The sequence below is a fragment of the Typopeltis vanoorti genome, chromosome 20 (assembly GCF_054136105.1).
Source record: "Typopeltis vanoorti isolate ZY-2024b chromosome 20, IOZ_Tvanoo_1.0, whole genome shotgun sequence".
Classification (NCBI taxonomy): domain Eukaryota; kingdom Metazoa; phylum Arthropoda; class Arachnida; order Uropygi; family Thelyphonidae; genus Typopeltis; species Typopeltis vanoorti.
The window spans coordinates 1415936-1438554 of NC_143568.1; the positions used below are offsets into that span (position 1 = coordinate 1415936).

A 22619-nucleotide genomic window follows, 5' to 3' on the forward strand; every position below is an offset into this window, starting at 1 on the left:
AAATTCTCCTTCAGTATTATTATCTCTCTTGTACAAATCCTCTACATACTCTTTCCATTATAACTAAAGATATGAAAAAAAAAACGTGGGTTTATGTTTATAAAAAAAAAAAAAACGAACTGGAATTTTTAAAGAAAGAGTATTTGATGAAGTACAAAATGAAATTTGTTATTTAGCCACGTAAGTATTGACGCTTCTCAGAGTTACTTTTAAACATGTGGCCTTGAACTTCATCCCAGCTGATTCTAGGAGAGTGGAGCATGATGGCTGCGTACAAGTAAAAAAAGTGTCGCGCAAAATTTAATCGTTTGTACTTTGATAGTTCTGTATTTATTCTTTAAGTTTAAGAAAAATTCACTCTGTACGTTTTGAGTATAGGCAAAGCGAAACGATTGTTTGTTTTGTATTACTTAACACGGATAGCGATCTTAGGTGTTTGTTCATTCATTGTTGTTTAAGGAAACCAGTTATACAGTCATTTCTGTGTATTAATTGAAAATTAGCAAGTTAATTATTCATAGCAATAAAACGCTATACCACAAAATACACGTAAGGCTTTTTACATTTTATTCTAAATTTATTTTATAAGTAGAAATGGACCAGTTATATATATATATATTGTTTTGAAGTATTAAGACTGCTGGAGAAATGTTCCAGCAAGTGTTGTTACCTAAATGAGATTTAAATAGCTTCACATTTGATGTGCAGTTCTAGATTATTTGCATTACAGCCTGGGAGAAGGTCCTATATATATATAGTATTGTGTGTTATCTGAAAAAAAAAAGTGTATGGTTTGAAAAGAAAGTGAACTTAATTGAGATAACCATTGATGAAAAGAAAAAAAAACATAGGTAATTAATGTCTAGTGATAATTAATAACCAAACCATTATATCATTATAGTGAAACTCCCATCTTCTCCTTTTAATGAAGGATATCAAGTCAGTGGCATATTAATGAGTAGAAAGTTTGTTGGATCTTACTCCATTGAAAATATCATGGTTGTCTATTTGTAAATATATTTCTTGAGAAATTATTGCTGTCAGGAACTGTTACTGGACTTGTACATCCAGACAAACTAGATTTTTCATGGAATTCTCCACTGGAAAGTGGGGTTGTGGGAGGGATTCATCCAAATCCCTCTCAAATAGCATAACTTATCCAGAAGCAATGTCTTTAAGATGCAGACGTCCAGAATAGATATTTGAACTGGTAGTTAATTGTTTAGCCTCACATTCTGGATTAGTAGATCTGTTTTGGGATTAAAGGAAAGGCAATGTGAATTAAATATGTTATTGATTTTTTATGAATTTTGCTTGACTTTTAATACCAAGAGCTGTTTCAATGATAATATTGCTGACTTTGAATACACATTGGACTGTTTTACTAATTTCAGCTATTTTTATGTAAGCAATAATTAGTAGTTATCTAAAATGGCATTTGTAATAATGTTACACTGATAATAGGTGTTAACTGCAGTTTCAGAGACAAATTTTATTAGATTAGTTTCCCAATTACATCAAATTGAATTATAAATTTTTGTATTAATAATTCCAGTTTCATTAAATGAGTGCAATTGCATGTGAATTGAGAGAGTGAGTGTTCCCTCTTGGAGGTGCCACATAATAATGATAATTTGGGACATCTTTTGTTATATGTTGCAGCTTTTCCTGCCAATCCTTATTTTGAATTCATGTCTGTTTATTATTATGCTGATTGATTATACATTAGTAAATGTTTTTTTTTTTTTTTTTTTTTTTTTTTTTTTTTTTTTTTTTTTTTAGCTAATGATTATATCTTTAGCTAAAAGATATATATATTATCATAATTCATTTTTACTCGGTTAGAAATATTATTAAAAAGCTTTAATGACTGATACCGAGAGATAAAAAGATCACATGATATATTTGAAAAAATACTACTAGTTTACTAGTTTCATTGAATTGATCAACATCTTCAGGTATCACAATCAAAGAAATATATAAAGAATTACAGACTTAAAATTGCATTAATAGAACAAGTACAAAAAGACAGTAGTGTGTTTGAAACCTGCCTATATATATATAGACAGGTTTTAGAAAAGGACTTGGAACAGAAATCAAATTTCTAATCAAAGGCACTTGGTTAAAATGGCTCAAGAATTTAGTATTCCATTGTATATGTGCTTCATTGACATACACTTGACATACCTTTTAAAAAAAAACTCTATGAGAGGAATACGAGAGGCTGCGTTGAAAATGGATGGAAAAACATCTCAGTGGTTCAACGTTGAGAAAGGTGAGAGACAAGGATGCATACTCTCCCCTGATTTGTACAATTTACGGGGAATATATTATGAGAAAGTCACTTAGCGGACAGGACAGTGGCTTCTCAGTTGGTGGCAATAAGATAATCTTTCATTAAAAGAGTTATATGGGAAAGCCTGAAATATGGTTTAAGAATTAATCATGATAAAACAAAATACATGGCCATAAGTGAAAATGATAACATTGACTTTAAAAAGATGGATGATTTCATTTACCTTGGAGCTCTAATATGCATCAAGAATAGATGTCAATCAGAAATTAAAAGAATAATTAGTATAGTGAGGTCAGTAATACTGCAGCTGCAGAAAATATGGAAAGACAGAAACATTTCTTTCAATAAATCAAGACTGGTCATTAGCTTGGTGTTTTAGATTTTGAATTATAGTGCTGAATTTTGGACACTCAGCAAGAAAGGTGTGGACAAGATAAAAAGCTTCAGGATGAGGTGGTGGAGAAGGATGCTGAGAGTCTCCTGGATGGACATAAGGTCTAATAAAACTATAATAAGTCAACTAAATACAAGAGGCAGCTATGTAACATTGCAAATAAAAGAATTCTCAACTATTTCGGTCACATTTCAAGATGTGAAAATGACAACCCTGAAAAACTTATCATCTAGAGCAAAGTCGAAAGACAAAGAAAAAGAGGATGCCCAAGACCAAGATGGTTGAACCAGATTAAAAGGACCACCAGACTTACTTTGGAGTTGGCCACTGCTTCAACAAAAGACTGAAAGAAATGGAGAGACATTGTGGCTAGGGTCACGAGTCCTCAGACATGAGGAGACCAAGCAAGAGGAATATATATCTATATATAACTTACACACACACACACGCACAAACTTTTTATTATTTATTTATTCATTTTTTTAACAATAAAAATGTCAAGTTCATCTTTCTTATGCATTTATATTTTATATGTAATCGAATTACATATAATTAAACAGAAGGAACATAAATTTAGTTCTATATATTGCCTATCATTTGGCATCTTTACAAAGAATTACGTAAAAATCAAATTCCTAAAAGTGAATCAGCCATTACTTGATAGTACTAGAGGTCAGTCAGAGAAGAGATCATTAGATGTCAACCAGAAATTAAAAGAATTAATATGATGATGTCAGCATATGTATACAGCTTCTGTATTCATATACAGAAAACATGCACTTGATCTCGGCAGTCTGCTGAAAACATTCTTGGTGTATGCTATTCAGGGTGCATGTTATGCTCTTTTTGATTCTTCAGCTCACCACCCAGGTATGTGTTAAAGTATTATGTAACTTGGCAGAAGTCTTCTTCTGTCAATTTACATGATACGATTTCATTTGACTGGGGGTAACTTGGTAAGGTGGGATACTAAGATTAGTAAATAAGAATTGAAGGACAGCCTATTCTAGTATTAGTTTTAGAACCGATCCCAAGATCAAACATTCAGAGAAGCCTAGGATCAAAGGAATGAAGACAGTGAGTTAGAATGAATTAAATGATAGTTTGATAAATCCAGTATTTTGTCTATATCTATGGGGATCTTCTCCTTTTCAACCCAGACCATTCTATTGCTGGCTGAAGTCCCTTTTCCCACATTTTCTTAATTTCATTCTGTTTCCAGTGTGTCATCCATTGCATTTTAGTAATTCTAACACTTTCATTTTGCCATATCTTCCTTCCCTCTTTACCTACTGCCATCCATGGGTATCTAGACTTGTCCAGGTTGAAAAGAAGAAGAGCATTAAAAATGGAGATGGGTTGCACACACTGCAAGATATAACCAAACAAAATGGTCTAAATTATTAACAAAATAGATACCTATGGATGCTTGCTAAGTCTCTTCCCTCATTTTTTACATTCTATTCCATTCTGTTTCCAGCATTTTATATCCACTTTATTTCAACATTTCTGTTTCATTATTATTATTGTACAGTATCTCCCATGTAGTCTGGAGACTCATTGAGAGACCCATGTTAACTTTTATATCACACAAAACCTCTCATATATCTGCTTAACCCATACCCGGCGTTAGTAAGGTGGGAAAATGTAACAAAGGTGGTAAAGTGGGGGTCCCACCGTTGTTACATTTTCCCACCTTTGTTGCTTGTGCGCAACAGCCTGTCATCTGTGGTAGCGGGTTATGGGAGGGGGAAGCTATACTGAGGCATGACTCACTGCCACGCATTGTTAAAAAGTTATAGTCAATTTAAAATCTTTGGGGTCTGTGACACCCCACCTTACTAATGCTGGGTTAATGGAATGGAATAGGTCACAATTACCTGCGAGTGCCCTGACAATCTATTCCAGTCATTCACCACTCATGCAAAAATAGTCTACACACCCTTGCTAACAACAGTGATTTTCTTGTTTGGTTGTTATTGAATTGTTACCTTTTGTACCTGTACTTTCTTATATAACCACTTTAATAACTTATAAAATAAAATAAAAAATAGGTAGAGTAATAGTTAATCAAGGCGATGTGGAGAGCTTACAGAAAGATTTAAATAGGCTGTCAGTATGGGTAAAAGTTAATGGATGTCAGTTTAATGTTGAGAAATGTAAAGTTATGCATTATTATTATTATTATTATTATTCCTGATACCTCCAAGGAGTCAGAAGACTCATCGCGGGAGGACATCTTCAACTGTCTCTACACCTTACCTCTACTACGAATCAACGCCATCTACCGCCCACCTCCAACACCACCACCACAACTAGTAATTTTTGTCTGTAAATTGCGTGTGTTCTGAAGGGCCGATTTGTATGCATGCAGGATGAAAAACCCGAGTTTCCGGGAGAAAAAACCCTGCTACCTCCGTATGAGATCGGCTAACTCACCATCGATTGAAATTGACCAGATAAAGATTCCTCCCATCGCGACGAGAATCGAACTTAGGCCTATTCCAATCGAAGGGCGCAATGTACCGTCGTTCTTCCAATTGCGCTACGGAGGCGCTTTTGAGATAAATCAATTACAAGCTGTGATGTCTCTGTACTCCAGGAAATAATGAAGCTAGAGATTTAGGGGTGGTTGACAGAGAGTTAAAATTTTAGAGGACATATTGCTAAAGTTGCTAAGATAGCCCATAAGATTACTTGGATATTGAAGAACATATTAACAAGTAGAGATAAGGAAGTTGTTATTCCTCTTTATAAGGCTTTGATATGCCCACATCTGGATTTCTGTGCTCAAGTCTGGTCACTTGGGTTTCTTGGGGGATGAGGAAGCTGTGGAAAAGATTCAGAGGTGAGTGGCCTGTAGAATGTTCCCTATGAGGATAGATTGAAAGTGTAGGGACTGCAGAAGTTGGTTAATAGGAGGAAAAAGAGGAGGATATGATAGAAACATTTAAATTGATTAAAGGATTTTATAGGATAGATTATTATTATGGGTATCTCCATGGAGTCAGTAGACTCATCGCGGGAGACCAAACTATCAAAACAATATCTATCATATCTGTTCTTGAATTCATTTACAAAGAACTCACAACTGAGTCAGACAATGCATTCCACTCATTCGCCACCCTCCAGGCGAAAAACCTTGTTCTCACACCCTTGTTAACCACACTTTTCCTTAAATTCCAGGGATGACCTCTTGTTCTTCCATCACTATCACACAGCTGAAACATTTCCCCTGCATCAATCTTATAAAAACCTTTTAGTAATTTAAATGTTTCTATCATATCCCCTCTTCTCCGCCTATTAGCCAACCTCTGCAATCCACAAGCTCTCAATCTATCAATGTAGGGACAATTTTTACATCACTCACCAACTTAGTCACTTTCCTCTGAACCCTCTCTACAACCTCCTCATCTCCAAGGAATCCAGGTGACCAGACTTGAACACAGTAATCCAAATGTGGAAGTATCAACGCTTTATAAACGGAAATAATAACCTCTTTATCTCTGGATGTTAGTGTGTTCCTCAAAACCAAGTAATCCTATGAGCAATCTTGGATTGCACATAGGATTACTTAGCAATGTGTCCCCCTGAACTTCATCTCCCTATCTACCAACACCCCTAAGTCCCTAGCCTCATCAATCTCCTGGTGTATACCATTCTATCAATGTGGTACACAGCTGGTAATCTTTTAATCCCAAAATGCATAACTTTACACTTTTCCATATTGAACTGACATCCATTTCCTTTTGCCCATTTTACCAGCTTATTTAAATCATCCTGCAAACTCTCAACATCAGCTTAATTTTTTATTGCGCTATCCAACTTTGCATCATCAGCAAACAACTGAATATCTCCCTTTAAGCCATTTCTTATATCATTGATGTACAAATTAAACAACAATGGCCCAAGCACAGAGCCCTGAGGCACACTACTGCCTCATCCTGGATTCTGCTCCTCCATACACCACCTTCTGGTATCTCTCCCTGAGCCATTCTCCTATCCATATCACCAGTTTGGTATCCATCCCCATCTGCTCCAATTTGCATATTCCATGGGGTATCCTGTCAAGAGCCTTAGCAAAATCCAGAAGTTCCACTGTGTAGCCATTTCATTTGTCCAACTCAGAAGTCATTCTGTTATAAAAAGTTAATAAATTGCTAAGGCAGAATCGACCGTTAACAAAACCATGTTTGCCCTATCGAGTATCATATCCTGATCCACCCATTCTTGAATTTTGTCTTTAACCGACTTTTCCAATACTTTTACCATCACCACTCCCGAGTTGGTGATTGTCTGTAATTAACTACCGCAGTTTTAGAGCCACCTTTATGCACCTACTTTGCCTTCCTTCCCCTCCCTAGGGACCATATCAGAGTTCAAACTTAAGTTAAATAACCAAGTAAGAGGGATTGACAATTCCTTTGCACGTTCACGCAACACCCAAGTTGATATTCCATCTAAACCTACAGCAGTGTTCGCATTTAAATTTTGCAATATACTAAAGTACCTTTTGATTTCTTAACTTCAATTCTCACATTAGTCATTGCTACTTATTCAAAAGTCTATCACTTGGGTGATAGACTTTTGAAAAGTGATCACTCAGTACCTCTACTATTACATCTGAATTTGTCACCTCAATACCATCAGCACCCACTAAGGTTATCCTTCTGAAGTCACTCTTCCTTTTACTTGCCACATAGCAGAAGAACTCTTTGGGATTACCCTTGATCTCCTTGGCTAAGGTCTTCTCATCATCTGATTTAGCTTTTCTTACTATGCTAGTAACCTTCCTAGCTTGAGCCTTGTACTGCTCATGGGTGTACTGATCACCTTTCTCCTTGTAAATTCTCCATAACATTTTCTTTTTTTGCAGATCAAGCTTGAAACTACTACTCATCCATCTAACGCCTACCTCGATCGTCTTTCTGACCATGGGGACACAGTCTGATATTGCCTTCCTCGCATACCCGCTGATTTTATCCCATGTTCTGTCATGGGACTGCTGCAAGCTCACTCCAATGCTTGTTATAATTGCCTAACCTGTAGTTCTGTATGTACCCCTTCTTAAGAGAGAAATACACAAATTTTGCAACCTTCCAAGTCAATACCACATGATCATTCTCACCAATTGGAGGTAACGAGGACAACTTATGCATATATCCTCTGAACCAATGACCAGGTCCAACACTCTCACACCACGTGTCCCTTCAGTTATGTGCTGTTTCAAGTAATTATCTCGTAGAAGATGTATGAATTCCATTTCCTTTTTGCCACGTGATATTTCCTCCTTCCAATTGATATCACCATAATTAAAATCCCCCATAATAATCACTAACCCTGCACTAATTTGCTGATGCATGAATTTGATATCACCCCTATACCCCCTGGCCTATAGCAGCAACCAACTGTATATTTGGTTGCGTTGGTCTATTTCACACCATACCACCTCAAATGTACTATTATTCACGTCTATCATCTTGATATATTACTTTCTTTGGCTGCAACTCATCAGCTATCATCAACAGTACTCCTCCCCTGTTCTGTGTTCTCTATCCTCCCTGAAAATTATTATTATTATTATTATTTGACACCTCCAGGGAGTCCAAAGACTCATCGAGGAAGAGTGTGCCAACAGCATCGAATGATTGGTCCCCTTCCAACTACTAACCCTGCTCAAACTACTGTACCCATCACATTCAATTCCAGTGACCACATCTTCTGCTGACAGCCAAGTTTCACTAATGCCTATAACTTTTGGTGAGATTGCACTGACTTTCTTCCCTCTTATTTCTAATGCTTCTTGCATTTGTATACAAAAATTGCAGATTCCCTTGAGTTCTTGTGCCAGCTTAAGAACTGATATACATGTCACTAATTTCAGTAATCCCATGCCGATTTTTATCCCCTCTATTCTGCAATTTATTCCGCGAATAAGGATCAACAATTATACAATCATTGCTTAAGTTTCTACCTCTTACACTAAACTTTTTAATTTTAGTTTCCCTACCCAGTTGCTTCAACTTGTTCAGAAAACAGAAGCTTCTTCAATCACTTATGACCTTCCGTGTTCAGATGCAACCCATCTCTTGCATACAGCTGTCTTTTGCCTTCAAACACACTCCAGACATCAACAAATTCCAGACCTATTTTTTTTGCACATTCTTGCAATTATATCATTCATTATCATCGCTCGTCTGCTTAACTCATAATTGTCAAAACGAGGCAGCACACACACACTATCCTCCCATGGCACTTTTCTTCTTCACGATATCTAACAATGTTCTTAAATCTTTTGCTACCCGATTTATACTACCACTCAGGTCATTTGTATCCACTATAACTATCATCTTTTCTGCAGCATGCCCTCTCTTTATTGCTAAAGCCACTCTCTCTATTGTTCCACCAGCCAAGCACTCCTCAAGCATACCACTCTCCATACCCTTAATCATAGAATCATCATATATTTTATTACTCATAACTTCATTCAAGTCCAAACAAGAGTCAGTCACAGCTTGATTCATTTCATTTTCTACGCTATTCAGCATGACTCCCAGTTTCATTACTCAATGCTCTTTTACTTACTCCCTCATTCTCACGACATCTCGTTTCTTCTAGACCTCTTGTGCTTTCATTCTGTTGACTCCCAATCACTCCCATACTATTTATTTCTTCATCAATCACCAAAGACTCTCCCATACTTAATCCTGTTCTAGTTACTTCAGCTAGAGTAATCCCCATAGTCCTAATTTCTCTATTCAACCCATTTAACTCGGTTTTAATTTCCAGACACCCCCCCCACCACCACCCCGCGCTTACTGAGCACTTCCAATTCCTCTTGCAAAAGATGAAGGTCACTTTTCATTTTCCCGAACTCCTGCCGAAGTTCATCTGCTACGGTCCTGACGTCTGCTTCCATGCCTAATCGCTCCAACCTATCCCGACACTTCTCACATACGTCGATGTTTTCATTCTTCTTATTTAGCCAAACAGCCCACAGATCCTTCACATTCCTCGGTGCATACATATAACAGTTTCTGCAATGCATCCACTGCGAACAATCCAATGCAGAGCCAGACTTTCATAGAGAAGTTCTGCGAGCCACTGACGTACGCTTCTTGGTGGATGCCATCTTTAGTCGCTGAAGTAGTGAAACAAACAGCAGCGAAAACACAATATATACAACAGAATTCCAAACAGTAACACCACTGAAGGTCATTTGTATCCAACTGAAGCACAACTGCAGCACAATTTGAGACAAAAAGGCACACTATACTTTAATTTAAAAACACATTTTCCAGCACAACTCAACACGATTGCCGCGTTAACTGGTGGTTGTGTTGAGGAAATGCAGACTAGATGCAGAGGAAATGTTTCAGCACTTGGCTAGAGTGACCAGAACAAGGGGTCATCCCTGGAAGTTGAATAAAGGTGTAGTCAGTAGAGGGTGTGAGGACTAGATTTTTTGCTTGGAGAGTGGTGAATGAGTGGAATGGGGTGTCTGAGTCAGTTGTGAGTGCTTTTTCTGTTAATGGGTTCAAGGAGAGGTATGATAGATTGTGTGGATAAATTGGGTCTCATGTGATGAGTCTTCGGACTCCATAGAAGTGCCTGTATAATAATAATAATAATAATTACTAAACAGACATGCCCTGAAACATTTCCTTGAGACATGTGGTGATATGTCATCAAATCCTATTGCTTATTGACATCAAGTTTATCTATTTCCTCATATACCTCATGCTCATTCATGTTAAGCCATCCTCTTTTAGATCCTCTACATTTATGTTTCTCACGATTTCACCCTGATGAGGATGAAACACCTTTTATAAATTGATCACTGAATACCCCAAGAATGTTTTCTGCTGCAGTTAGCGTTCTACCATTTACATCATCTTACCATAATCATTCTTCCTTCTACTTGCCACATATCTACAAAACTCTAAGGTTGTTCTTTGCCTGATTTGCTAATTTCTACTCATACTGCACTTTTGTTGTCCTTACCGAGTCACTCTCCTAGCTTGTTCTTTATACTCTTCACATAACTAGTTATTACCATTATTCATCTTGTACTGCCTCCAAAGTTCTTCTTCCTCACTCATCCATTTTACACCTACATTATTCAGCCTTTTGACTTTTGGAATACATTCACACATTGATGCTGTTATGTATTTCTTTGTCAGTTCTCAAGCAGCCTTTATTTTCTTACTGCTGAATTCCTCATTCCATACTATAGATCCAAGCTTAATAGATAATTATCTATTAAGCTTGGATCAGTTTGAGGGAACCTGTGAGAAAGGATTATAATCCTTTCTCACAGGTTCCCTCAAACTGTTTTTTCATAATGTTTTCTTTCTATATATTTTTAATAAAAAGTTTTATGAGTACTGCTCCATTGAACTGACATCATCAATCCTGCACTTTCCTCTTGTTGCTATCCAGTCCATACGCATTTTCAAACTTATCATACCAATATTTTATCCTTTTATTCTTCTCTTATTCTATATACATCTGTTCTTTGAAAACTGTATGGAGGAAGGCCCTTTCTCCATACAGTTTTCAAATGAATACAACTTCCAACTCTTCAAAAAACATGTTAACAGATTGTTACTGATCAGTTGCCTACACTATTATGCAGTACAGTAACGAGGATATGAAGCACCTGTGGCAAGTGTCTAACTTGTGCCTCCAACCCAAAAAGACAAAAATTTAGAAAAATTAAATGTAACAAGTTAAATTTTACTAAATGCAATATGTTAAATACTTACTATTAACCTCATCAAATTAGTTGCAGTGGGTTGCAGAATTTGTGTGTCTAAAGCGGCGTATTGCCGAAATTTAAAAATACAATATAAAATAGCGGATTTTTATATGTATTTATTTATTTTTATTTTTTACATTTTTTACATTTTGCACCCCAAACCTAGTTGCTCCTGTGCCGGGCGTCTCTTTTGACATGCCCTCGTTATTGCATTGCTATTATGTTCAGGTTATGCCCTTTGCCTCCAAGTGGTTGATATTAAAAAATAAAATAAAAGAGTAATTGTTTTAAAATCAAGGATGTTTATGATGCTGTTTGTTTGCAGTAGAGAGAAGTGAAAGAGATGACCTGACCACATGATTTGAAAGGGGGAGAAATATGCAATAAGAGAAGATATGAAAGAGTTGTTGAAAGAAACAAAAATGAAGAGTAAGGAAGTAAAAATTGTGAGTGCTGCCACAGTACAATAGGATATTAGGAAGAAGGGCCAAGATTTCTAATGAGGCAACGAGAAGATTGTGCAGGAGGAATGGTGTGCAGTTAATTGATGTACGGAGTGAAATGGATGGATGAAAGTACTTATATATGCCTGACTGACTACATTTTAAATTGTCTTCGAGTTAGATGTTTAGAGAAAGTGTTGTTTAGTGAAAGTTTGGAAGTGCAAAACCAGGAATACTAGATATATTGGGAGGATGCAATCAAGTATGTGTCTGGCTGCCCCTGTGATAAATAAGAATGCGTGCAGAAATGATTATGCAATGCTGAATGTGATTTCACAGGTTGCTGATTCAAATGGGTTGGTAATGACATTAGGGTAATTGTGGGTACAAGGGGATGTTGGAATCCATGTACATGAATGCAAGAAGTATCAGAATAAGGGAGAGGCATTTTGACAGTGATCAGCTTGACTTGGCCAAAAATTACAGACATCATTGAGACCTGGTTGACAGACAATGATATAGTTACATGGATATAATGTAAAGAAGTACTGTATTTTTTAGAGAAGATAGAGGGAAGAGGACAGCAGATGGTGTATTGCAGATGATAGCTGAAGAATTACAACAAAACAAAATTAGAAGTTAGAGGATTTTTGGTGTTGGAGAGAAGGTTCAATGAGTGCAGGCCGAACAGTTATTATCATGGGAGACTTTAACTATGAAGATATAGATTGGAAGGAGAAAAGGGACATGGCAAGTGGAATTTATACATTTGCTAAGGTTGATTATATAAAACAACTTGTTATAGAAGGGACAAGGGATTTAAGGATGTTGGATCTGATAACAGCATCAGAAGATATATTCATTACCAAAGTAGACATTCTGCCTCCAATTGGGGTCAGTGATCATGCAGTCTTGTTCTGAAAAGTTGCCAAACATGGAATTCGCTGTCAAGAAAGGGTCTATGTTGAACTATGAAGCTGGTAATTAAGATGGACTTAAGAGTCATCTTGGAGCAGTGCCATGGCTTCAGAAGCTACCAAGAAAGAATACCAATATGCATGGGAAATAGTTAGAGATTGTTTAAGAGAAGCAGTATCAGACTGCCTACTCGAGGTAGGAGCATAAACCAAGTGAAAATTTAGTGGTTGAGCAGAGATATAAAGCAAGAGCTGTAAAGAAAGAAAGAAAGAAAACAATGTGGAGGGGGAGGGTTAATATAAACAAAAACATGATCAGCATACTCATGAGCAGTACAGAATGGAACCAAGAAGAGTGACTAGTTTGGTGAGAAAGACCAAATCAGATTATGATAGAAAATTAGCTAAGGAGGCTAAAGTAAACCCAAAATAATTTTTTCATTATGTAGCAATTAAGAGGAAAAATGACTATGGTAGGATGATTTTAAACAATGCTCATGGTAGAAAGGGCAGATGCAAAAGAAATAGTTGTTGAGTGATCATGTTTCAAAGATGTATTATCCAGGTGGAATTTTGTAGTTGTTAATGTGATAGAGATGCATATCAAATTGAGGTAAAAGGTGTTCAGTATATTGAAAAATATCAATGTGAATACAGCAGGATTGGATGGCATGTCATGTACTACATGAATGTGCAAGAGTATTGGCATTGCCTCTGATGAAGTCAATCACTCTAAGTCCGAGCTCTGGCAATGTCCAAAGTAATTGGAAAAAGGGCAAGGTAGTTCCATTGTATAAAACTTGCTCCAAGACAAAGGTAGAAACTACAGACCAATTAATATATCAGGAGTAGTTGTTAAAGTATTGGAAAAGTTGGTTAAAGGTAAAATCCACTATTGGGTGAATAGGGATGCAGTACACTTTAATGAGTAGCACAGCTTTGTAAAGGGTAGGTCCTGTCTTAGTAATTTATTCACATTTTATAATAAAGTTAGAGCAGAATTTTATAAAAGAAATAGCTACACCATGATATTGCTGGACTTTGCAAAGACATTTGATGGAATATCACATGGAAAACTATTACAAAAGTTAGAACAAATGGGAATGAAGCTAATAGCATGGATAAAAGGATGGAACACAGGCTAACTCCAGAGAGTATTTGGTGGAGTGGAATCTAGTAGGATGAGGGCGACTAGTGGAGTGCCTCAGGGTTCTGTACTAAGGCCACTACTCTTTAATTTGTATATCAGTGATATAGGGAAATATTTAAGAGGGGATATTCAGTTGTTTGCTGATGCAAGACTGATGAGGAGAATAGTTGATAAAAGTGATGTTGAGACATAAATATAAAACCTTATATAAAACATATAAGGTTTTATATTTATATACATATGAAAATGGCAAGTGGCGGTGAATTTGAGCTGTGCAGAAGAAAGTGATTTTTAATCAGTGAATAGTCCGTTTTTTTCCCCATTTTTCTACTTTTTTGAGTGCTAAATTGGTTCTCTGAATACAAGTGTACTTCAATGGTTGTTTTTTGGAAGTTAGTTGCTGTTGCGATATAATATATTTTGGTTACTGTCGGAATCGAATGCATAACGGTGGAAGACAAAACGAAGCTAAGTTTTCATTACTGTATTTAGTTATATTTCATTTTATTTAGTACTTAAATGTTTTGTTTTGCTTGTAATTGTTTGTACTTGTTTTTCTTATTAATTTAATAATTAACGATTACTACACGGCAGTAAGGAATGATTGCGGATTCAGCTGCAGTCGCAAGTGCTGTATCACCAAGTCCTCCGCCATTTAAGAACTCAATTATTAGCAATATCATAAGGGACTTTGTGGCATGCAGTACTTCCGGTATGTATGCGTCTCGGGAATTAGATATGTGACTTGTGAAAGAGAATGGAGAGCGTATGTGTGCAAAATGCAGGCAGCGGGAGGAAATAAGTGCATTCGAATTATCAATATCTGACCTTGTTGCTCCAGGAACGGGGAATGCATGTAGGAAGACAAGTAGTGTGACAGGAGAAAATGAAAAAAATATATATATGAATGAGAAAATAATAGTTGATAGTGTGGAATGCGTGAGTGACTGTGAAAGTTTAGGAGATGGTGTTGTTTGGAAGAGTGAATTTAGATTAAGAGTGACTGACCTGCAGAGGGAGATAGATGAGCTGAAAGAGGAGGTGGAATGTTTTGTGAATGAGAGCAGAAGTATGAAAGATAAGATTAGGAGAATGGAAGAGATAAATGCAAGCCGAATCAGAGTAGGGGAGAGAGAGAATTTTGGAAGTGTTAGAAGAGGAGAGAAAGGAAACAGAAGAGAGGGAATGAGAGAGAGGTATGGGAATGCTAGAAGACGAGAGGATGGAAACAGTAGGAGAGACGGAATGAGAGAGGGATATGGAAGTGCTAGAAGAGGAGAGAATGGAAACAGTAGGAGAGATGGAATGAGAGAGAGAGAGGTATGGGAATAGTAGAAGACGAGGATGGAAACAGTAGGAGAGACAGAATGAGAGAGGGATATGGAAGTGCTAGAAGTGGAGAAAATGGAAACAGTAGGAGAGAGGGAATGAGAGAGAGAGAGATGTATGGGAGTGCTAGGAGAGGGGAGAATAGAAACAGTAGGAGAGAGAGAGAGGTATGGGAATGCTAGAAGAGAGAATAGCAGTAGAGGAGAGGGAATGAGAGACCTATGGGAATGAAAGAAGAGGAGAGAATGGAAACAATAGGAGAGAGAGAATGGTAATAGGTATAATGTATGGTGACTCAATGATCCGTGGTGTTCAAGATAGGATGTGTGAGGAGTGTTTGCCAGGAGGAACAATAGAAAGGGTGGCTATGGCAATTAAGAGAGGTGAAAGGTTAGATGAAATGATTGTGATGGTAGGAACAAATGACTTGAGTGGTAATGTAAGTCGGGCAGCGAGCGATATGAGATTTTTGCTTGAGACTACGGAAGAAGACAGAGAGAGGAAAAATAGTGTACATGTTGCCTAGGTATAATAATGATGAGCTGAGCAGAAGAGCGGTGATATTGAATGGCATAATAGCGAGAATGTGTGACAAGAGAGGACTAGTATATGTGGATGTTTGGAGTGCGTTTGAGTAAAGAGAGGAATTGTATGCGAGAGACTGCTTACATTTGAATGAGGAAGAATGTAGGCATTTGGAGAGATTGCTGTTCTGAACGAGTCAGTGTGTCCCAGGGAGGATAATAGCAGGGGTGGCCTCTTGTGGGAATGGATACTTGGGAGAAGGGAGACGATGTCAGGTAACACTGAGCCCAGTGGAGTCTAGAAGGGATAATGCTGGGTATAGAAACAATGGCATTTATATGCGTTATACTAACGCCAGGATATCCGGAATAAGGGAGAGGAATTGGTGGCGCAGATAGCATCAGCCTGGCCAAAAATTATTGGGATCACTGAGACATGGTTGACAGAAGGGGATATAATAACAGGAATAGAAGTCGCTGGGTATAGCGTTTTTTGTCAGGATAGGAGGGGAAAGCATGGTGGTGGGGTACTGCTTATGATAAGTGATGACCTATGTCCTCTAAGAGTGGAGGCTTTGGAAGGAAGTGAGACAAATGATTTTGAGAGCATATGGTGTGAGGGTAGAGGTATGCAAGACAGGATATTTAGTGGGGTGTTGCTACAGACCCAGGAGCACAGATGATGGGGACCAGGAGATGTTTAGACAGCTAAATTTGGCAAGTGCAAGAAGAATGATTGTTATGGGAGATTTTAACTACAGTAATATAAATTGGAGAGAGGAAGATGCATGTAGCAATAGGGGAATGGAATTTCTAGAATTCTTGAGGGACAAATGACTTAGGCAACATGTAACAGAGGCAACAAGAGGTTCAAGAGTTTTGGATTTGGTTATAGCATCAGAAGAGTTGATAATAACTGAGATGACATCTCTCCCACCAGTTGGAGAGAGTGACCATATGGTTGTGACTTGGAATATGAATAGGCATGCAGGAGTATCAAATAGACGGGAACTTATGTGGAATTATAATGCAGGTGATTATAATAGTCTTAGATGTCAACTTTGGGAAGTTTCATGGAGGGAGGAAGGAATTGGAAAGGTGGGATATCATTAATGCGTGGGAAATTGTGAAAGAATATTTGTTAGCAGCAATGGTAAGTTGTATACCACAAGTGAAGAAGAGGACACAATTTGGAGTAAAGTGGATGACAAACAATATTAAACAGGAATTGCATGTGAAAAAGAGGCTATGGAAGAGATATAAGGAGACAGGTGAAGAGAGAATGAATGAAGAATATAAGACACAGGCCAGAAGAGTGACTAGTGTGGTAAGGAAAGCAAAACTGGAATATGAGAGGAGATTGGTCCTAAGATCCAAAGAAAATCCTAGGAAATTTTTTAGCTATGTGGCTAGTAGGAGGAGAAATGACTGTGGAAGAATGATATTGTGGGATAAAAATGGGAATAGAGTGACAGATGCAGAGGACATAGTGGAATTGTTCAGTGAACACTTTATTGGAGTATTTCATCCTGGAGGAGTCAGTTTTAATGTTAGAGGGATACGGCTGGTTCGAGGTTTAGTGGTACAGGAGGAGAGTGTGTTTCAGATACTGAGTACTCTGGATGTCAGTAAAGCTTTGGGACTGGATGGTATTTCACCACGAGTTTTGAGAGAATGTGCTAGGGAACTGACAGTGCCTTTAACCTGGCTTTTCAATGAAAGTCTGGCTTCGGCAAAGGTACCCAGGGAATGGAAGGATGGTAAGATAGTGCCATTGCATAAGGGTGGTAACAGACTAATTATAGGCCAGTCTGTGTGTCATCAGTAGTTGTTAAGATCTTGGAGAAAGTAGTGAGGGACTGTATACAGCATTGGGTGCTCTTGTTTTAGCAATATGCTAGCCTTTTATAATAAAGTTACAAGAGTATTAGATGAGGGAAAGGCATATACTGCAATTTTCTTAGACTTAGCAAAGGCATTTGACAGGGTGCCACATGATAAGCTGATATTTAAGTTGCAGCACATGGGTCTGGATGTCAGATTGGTCAACTGGATTCAGGATTGGCTGTCTGATAGGTACCAGAGAGTTGTGTATGGTGGAGCAGTTTCAAGGAGGCAGAGGGTTACAACGGGGTCCCACAGGGCTCAGTACTAGGACCTATATTGTTTAACCTTTATATCAATGACATTGCCAGTGGATTGCAAGGGGATATTCAGTTGTTTGCGGATGATGCGAAGCTGGCAAGGATTATTAGTAATAGTGCAGATGTGGTAGTCCTGCAAGAGGATTTGAATAAGCTAGATAGATGGGCAAATGAATGGGGGTGTCAGTTTAATGCAGCAAAATGTAAGGTCTTGATGTTTGGGAAACATCGATGGGATTCTGCATACTCTATGGGAGGAGTTATACTTGAGGAAGTAGATGAGACGAGAGATCTGGGGTTGATGATTGATAGAACCCTGATGTTTAGGGGACGTATTGCAAAGGTGGTGAAGGTAACACAGAGGATTGCTGCAATTATGAGAAGGACACTGACCTGCAGAGATAAGAGGGTGATCATTCCGTTGTATAAATCTCTGATCAGACCACACTTGGACTATTGTTCTCAGATTTGGTCCCCAGGATTTGAAGGGGATAAATTAACTGTGGAAAGGATACAAAGACGGATGACAAAGATGGTTTCAGGACTGTACAAGTATAGTTATGAGTATCGGCTGAGGGAATGTGGACTGCAGAGTTTGGTGGATAGAAGAAGGTGCAGTGATATGATTGAGACTTTTAAACTGTTGAGAGGTGGTTACAGGCTTGGGGAGTTCTTTTGCTTGGTTGAACAGCAGGAAGGAGTGATGACAAGAGGCCATCCCTGGAAGTTACGAAAGGAAACTGTGAGCAAGAGGGTGAAGAGTGGTTTCTTTTGAGTGTAGGGTCGTTGAACCATGGAATGCTTTGCCTGATGGAGTGGTGAGGGGCGAGAACGGTCAATAAGTTTAAGGAGTGGTATGATAGACTTTGTGTTTCTTAGGGGGGGGGGACCTCTCCTAGATGAGTCTTGACAGACTTTATGTTCTTAGGAAGGACCTCCCACGAATTGTCTTTTGACTCCATGGAGGCCTGAATAATAATAATAATAATAATAATAATAATATATAAAAGGTGATGACTCCACATCACCAAACTTAGTATCCCATAATGCAAAATAGGATTTCTGCATTACTTCAACCTTGGTATCACCTCTGTGTCTGTCTCCCACTGATGAGACCTCAATAAGGGTTGAAACTGATTTGGGTAGTGACCCTTCCCATAATGCTTGGTATCAAACACGTCCACAATGATATGTGCTTTGCATTATTATTATTACGTGACACCTCCAGGGAGTCCAAAGACTCATCGAGGGAGAGTGTGCCAACAGCATCGAACGATTGATCCCCCCTTCCAACTGCTAATCACACACATGGCATATTAAGGCAAGTGATGTGAAGTCATTGGCTTCTAGATAAGAGTTGCCCCAGTCCTGAAAAACTCAGGTGCAAACTTTGTTTGCTTACACTTGGATGAAGGATTAAACCAAGTATATAATTTCTTGGTTATATATCTTTAATTTATAATTTCATGCTCTCCTTTGTATGTTTATTATGAGCTGTAAACTATTTCCTTGAAATAATCTTAAAGCAGTCTTTTGGTATTAAAAAAAATGTTATTGTACACAATATGCCTGTTAAGTAATAAAATAATTATTATATCAAATCAGAGAACTATATTTGGAATTGTCAATTACACAGATTCAAAATAATCTCCCTCGAACTCAATATTTACATCTGTCATACAGTTGTTTGAAGGCATGGTTTCCGTTCAGGTGGAAGCTCTGAATAGGAACCTCCTTCGCTGTCTGACACCTCATTGGATGTCCTCAATATCACTGATGCACTCCCCTTTCAAGGCATACTTCATTCAAAAAAGTCTGCAAGAGAAATTTGGTTAATTGGGTGGGGGGGGGGGCGGTTTGATTGCACAAATCATCTTCTAAGCCAAAAACTGCTTCATAGGCATCATATATGTGGCACAAATCTCGAATAAATCCTCCTCTTGTGCGCAAATTCTTTCTAAGATTAATCTGATCATTTCCTTACCAACACCAAGCTGTACTGCAAGTAGCCTAGTGGTTATTTGCTTGTCATGGGCAACAGTTTTCCTAGCTTTCATCACATTTTCATTTGTCCATGCAGAAACTGGCCATTCACAGTGTGGTTTCTCCAGGATGACTCCCTTCTCTCTTTAAACATTGAAAACCAGTGAAACACCTGTGCATGGCTCAGACAGTCACTGCCATCATTGTAAACTTTTTTAGGTCTTTTTCTGTAACAGTTTTCCTAATTTACGGTAAAATTTTATCACAGCTCTTTGCTCCATGATGTAACTTCTGACATGCTCCACTCACGCACTCTTACTTCAACAGTTGCCACACGAAAACAGCGGCATCATCAGAGTCGAAAGTTGCACCTGCAATTACAACACACTCAAGCGGTCAAAACTAAGACATGTTTGTTACTTTTATTCAAAAGACTGTCCTGTAAAAAATCAACCTCATTGCTTAATAGGTACATTTGTGTATCTTATGATGATGTGTTTGATAAATGCATTCAATGACTTAATATTTTATTCCAGAATTTTTGGCCAGTATTAGCTTTTTATAACAATGGCATCTTCACTTGCAAAGATACAGTGTGAAAGAAAAATCATTATCATTGGGGCAGGAATGGCAGGTTTGGCAGCTGCATTTCACCTTCAAAAGCATGGCTTCAAAAATATCACCATATTGGAAGCAAGAGATAGAATTGGAGGAAGAATATATACAAAACCTGAAGGTAACTAATATTCAAATCAACTGTGTTAACATACTGTAATGGCCATTTTATATAAATACTATTTTACATACAGTTAAAATGGAACAACTTAATAAAAACATTATCACCATAATTTTTGATCAAGTTTTATGACAGTTATTAGTGCAAACTATATATGCTTAAAAAAAGTTTAGTTGTTTGATTTAAAAAAATAATGATATTAGTTAAAAATTGTATTAGAATCAAACTGTATTGCAGTGGTAATTAGATTTAAGTGAAAAGTTTTGTTTTAAACTGTATAGTCAATATGGTCTTTTTGCACGATAAGTTATGTAGCATTGTGCATGGAACCGATGGGAAGCAGAACACTTGTGTCCAGGGCATCATTGTTTTAAAGAATTCAACCAAAGGAACTTCATACAGTGCAATATATGCAAGGTTATTGACATTAGTGAGACATGGCTGATAGAAGATGATATAGTTCATGGGATAGAATGTAAAGGGTATAGTGTGTTCAGGGAAGATAGAGAGAAAAGAATGGGATGGGGGGGAGCATAGTGCTATTGATGATAGCCAATGAACTGCATCCAAAGAGAGAAGTTCAACTGCAGGCCAGTGAAAATATCATATTTGAGGCTATCTGGTGTGAGGTAGAGCCCAACAGAACAAAATATACAGTTGGATGCTTCCATAGATAAGGGGATGGAAAAGATGATGGGGGATAGTATGCATCACCAAATAGGCTTAATGAGTGGAGGGCAAGTAATTATTATCGGGGATTTCAACTATGGGAACATAGATTGGAAGAAGGAGAAGATATATGGGAGGAAAGAAGTGGAATTTATGCAGTTACTGAGGAATAATTGCACGAGTATGGCATGTGATGGAATATATTAGGGGTTTGAGAGTGCTCAATCTAGCAATTGCATTCGAGAATTTGTCTATAACCAATATAGCCATGTTGCTGCCAATTGATAAGAGTGATTGTGTGATCTTAATCTGGAATGTGGCTAAATGTGTAAAATTTTCAGTTAATAGGGGTAATTACAAGGCTGGTAAGTATGACAAGCTTACAAGATTGCTTGGATCAGTGCTGTGGCATGTGAACCTGCAAGGGCTGGATGTTGATAGTGCATAAGAAGTGGTAAAGGAGTGTTTGAGGGAAGTAATGGCAGACTGCATACCTAGATTCAGGAGAATAAATCAAGTGGGAGTTAAATAGATGAGTATCATCATTAAGCTGAAGCTGCAAAAAAAAAAGAAAAAAATTTAGGAGGGAATTCAAGGAGGAAAGGTAACCAGCAGGCACATGAGCAATAAAAAGCACAGGCAGAAGGGTATGCAGTGTGGTAAGAAGAAGAGTAGGAAAGGAAGCAATTGCAGGCTGTAGATAACCCCAAACAGTTCTTTTGATATGCTGCAAGTAAAAGGAAGAATGTTTATGGCAGAATGAGTTTAATGAATGCAAATAGTAGAAAGGTAACTGAATTAGGCAAAATTACTAAAGTGAGCATTTTGCAAGAATATATCATCCAGGTGGAGATATTGTAATAACAGAAGAGGCAAAGGCTTATAGGCAAACTGAGGTAAATGAACTGGAGGTGCATAGCATATTACAGACCTTTGATATGAATACAGCTATGGGATTGGGATTAGATGGTATGCCAGATCGAGTTTTATGTGAAGGTACTAGGGAATTAAAAATCAGTGCCCTTGGCCACATTGTTTAATCTAAGTCTCAGCTCTGGATTAGTCCAAAGGAGGTGGAAAGAGAGAGGAAAATAGTTCCATTGCTTAAAAGAGGCTTCAAGACTGATGTAGCAAATTACCGACCAATCAGCATATCAGGAGTTGTTGTCAAGATTCTGAAGAAGTTGGTCAAGAGTAAAATACAGGAATGGATAGATAGAAATGGGATACTGTATAGGGAGAGGGAACAACATGGTTTTGCAAAGGGTAGGTC

The 22619-nt window shown here is 37.7% G+C and overlaps 1 protein-coding gene across 1 annotated transcript in view; it reads left to right on the forward strand.

The window, feature by feature from the left end:
• Positions 1-264: 264 nt before the first annotated feature.
• Positions 265-22619, forward strand: part of LOC150095190 (uncharacterized) — a 353683-nt gene continuing 331328 nt past the window's right edge. Inside the window, exons 1-2 of the mRNA XM_090410551.1 lie at positions 265-549; positions 20478-20677. Coding sequence (XP_090266677.1) covers positions 20509-20677 — 169 coding nt within the window. The 5' untranslated portion in view covers positions 265-549; positions 20478-20508. The remainder of the gene's footprint in view (positions 550-20477; positions 20678-22619) is intronic.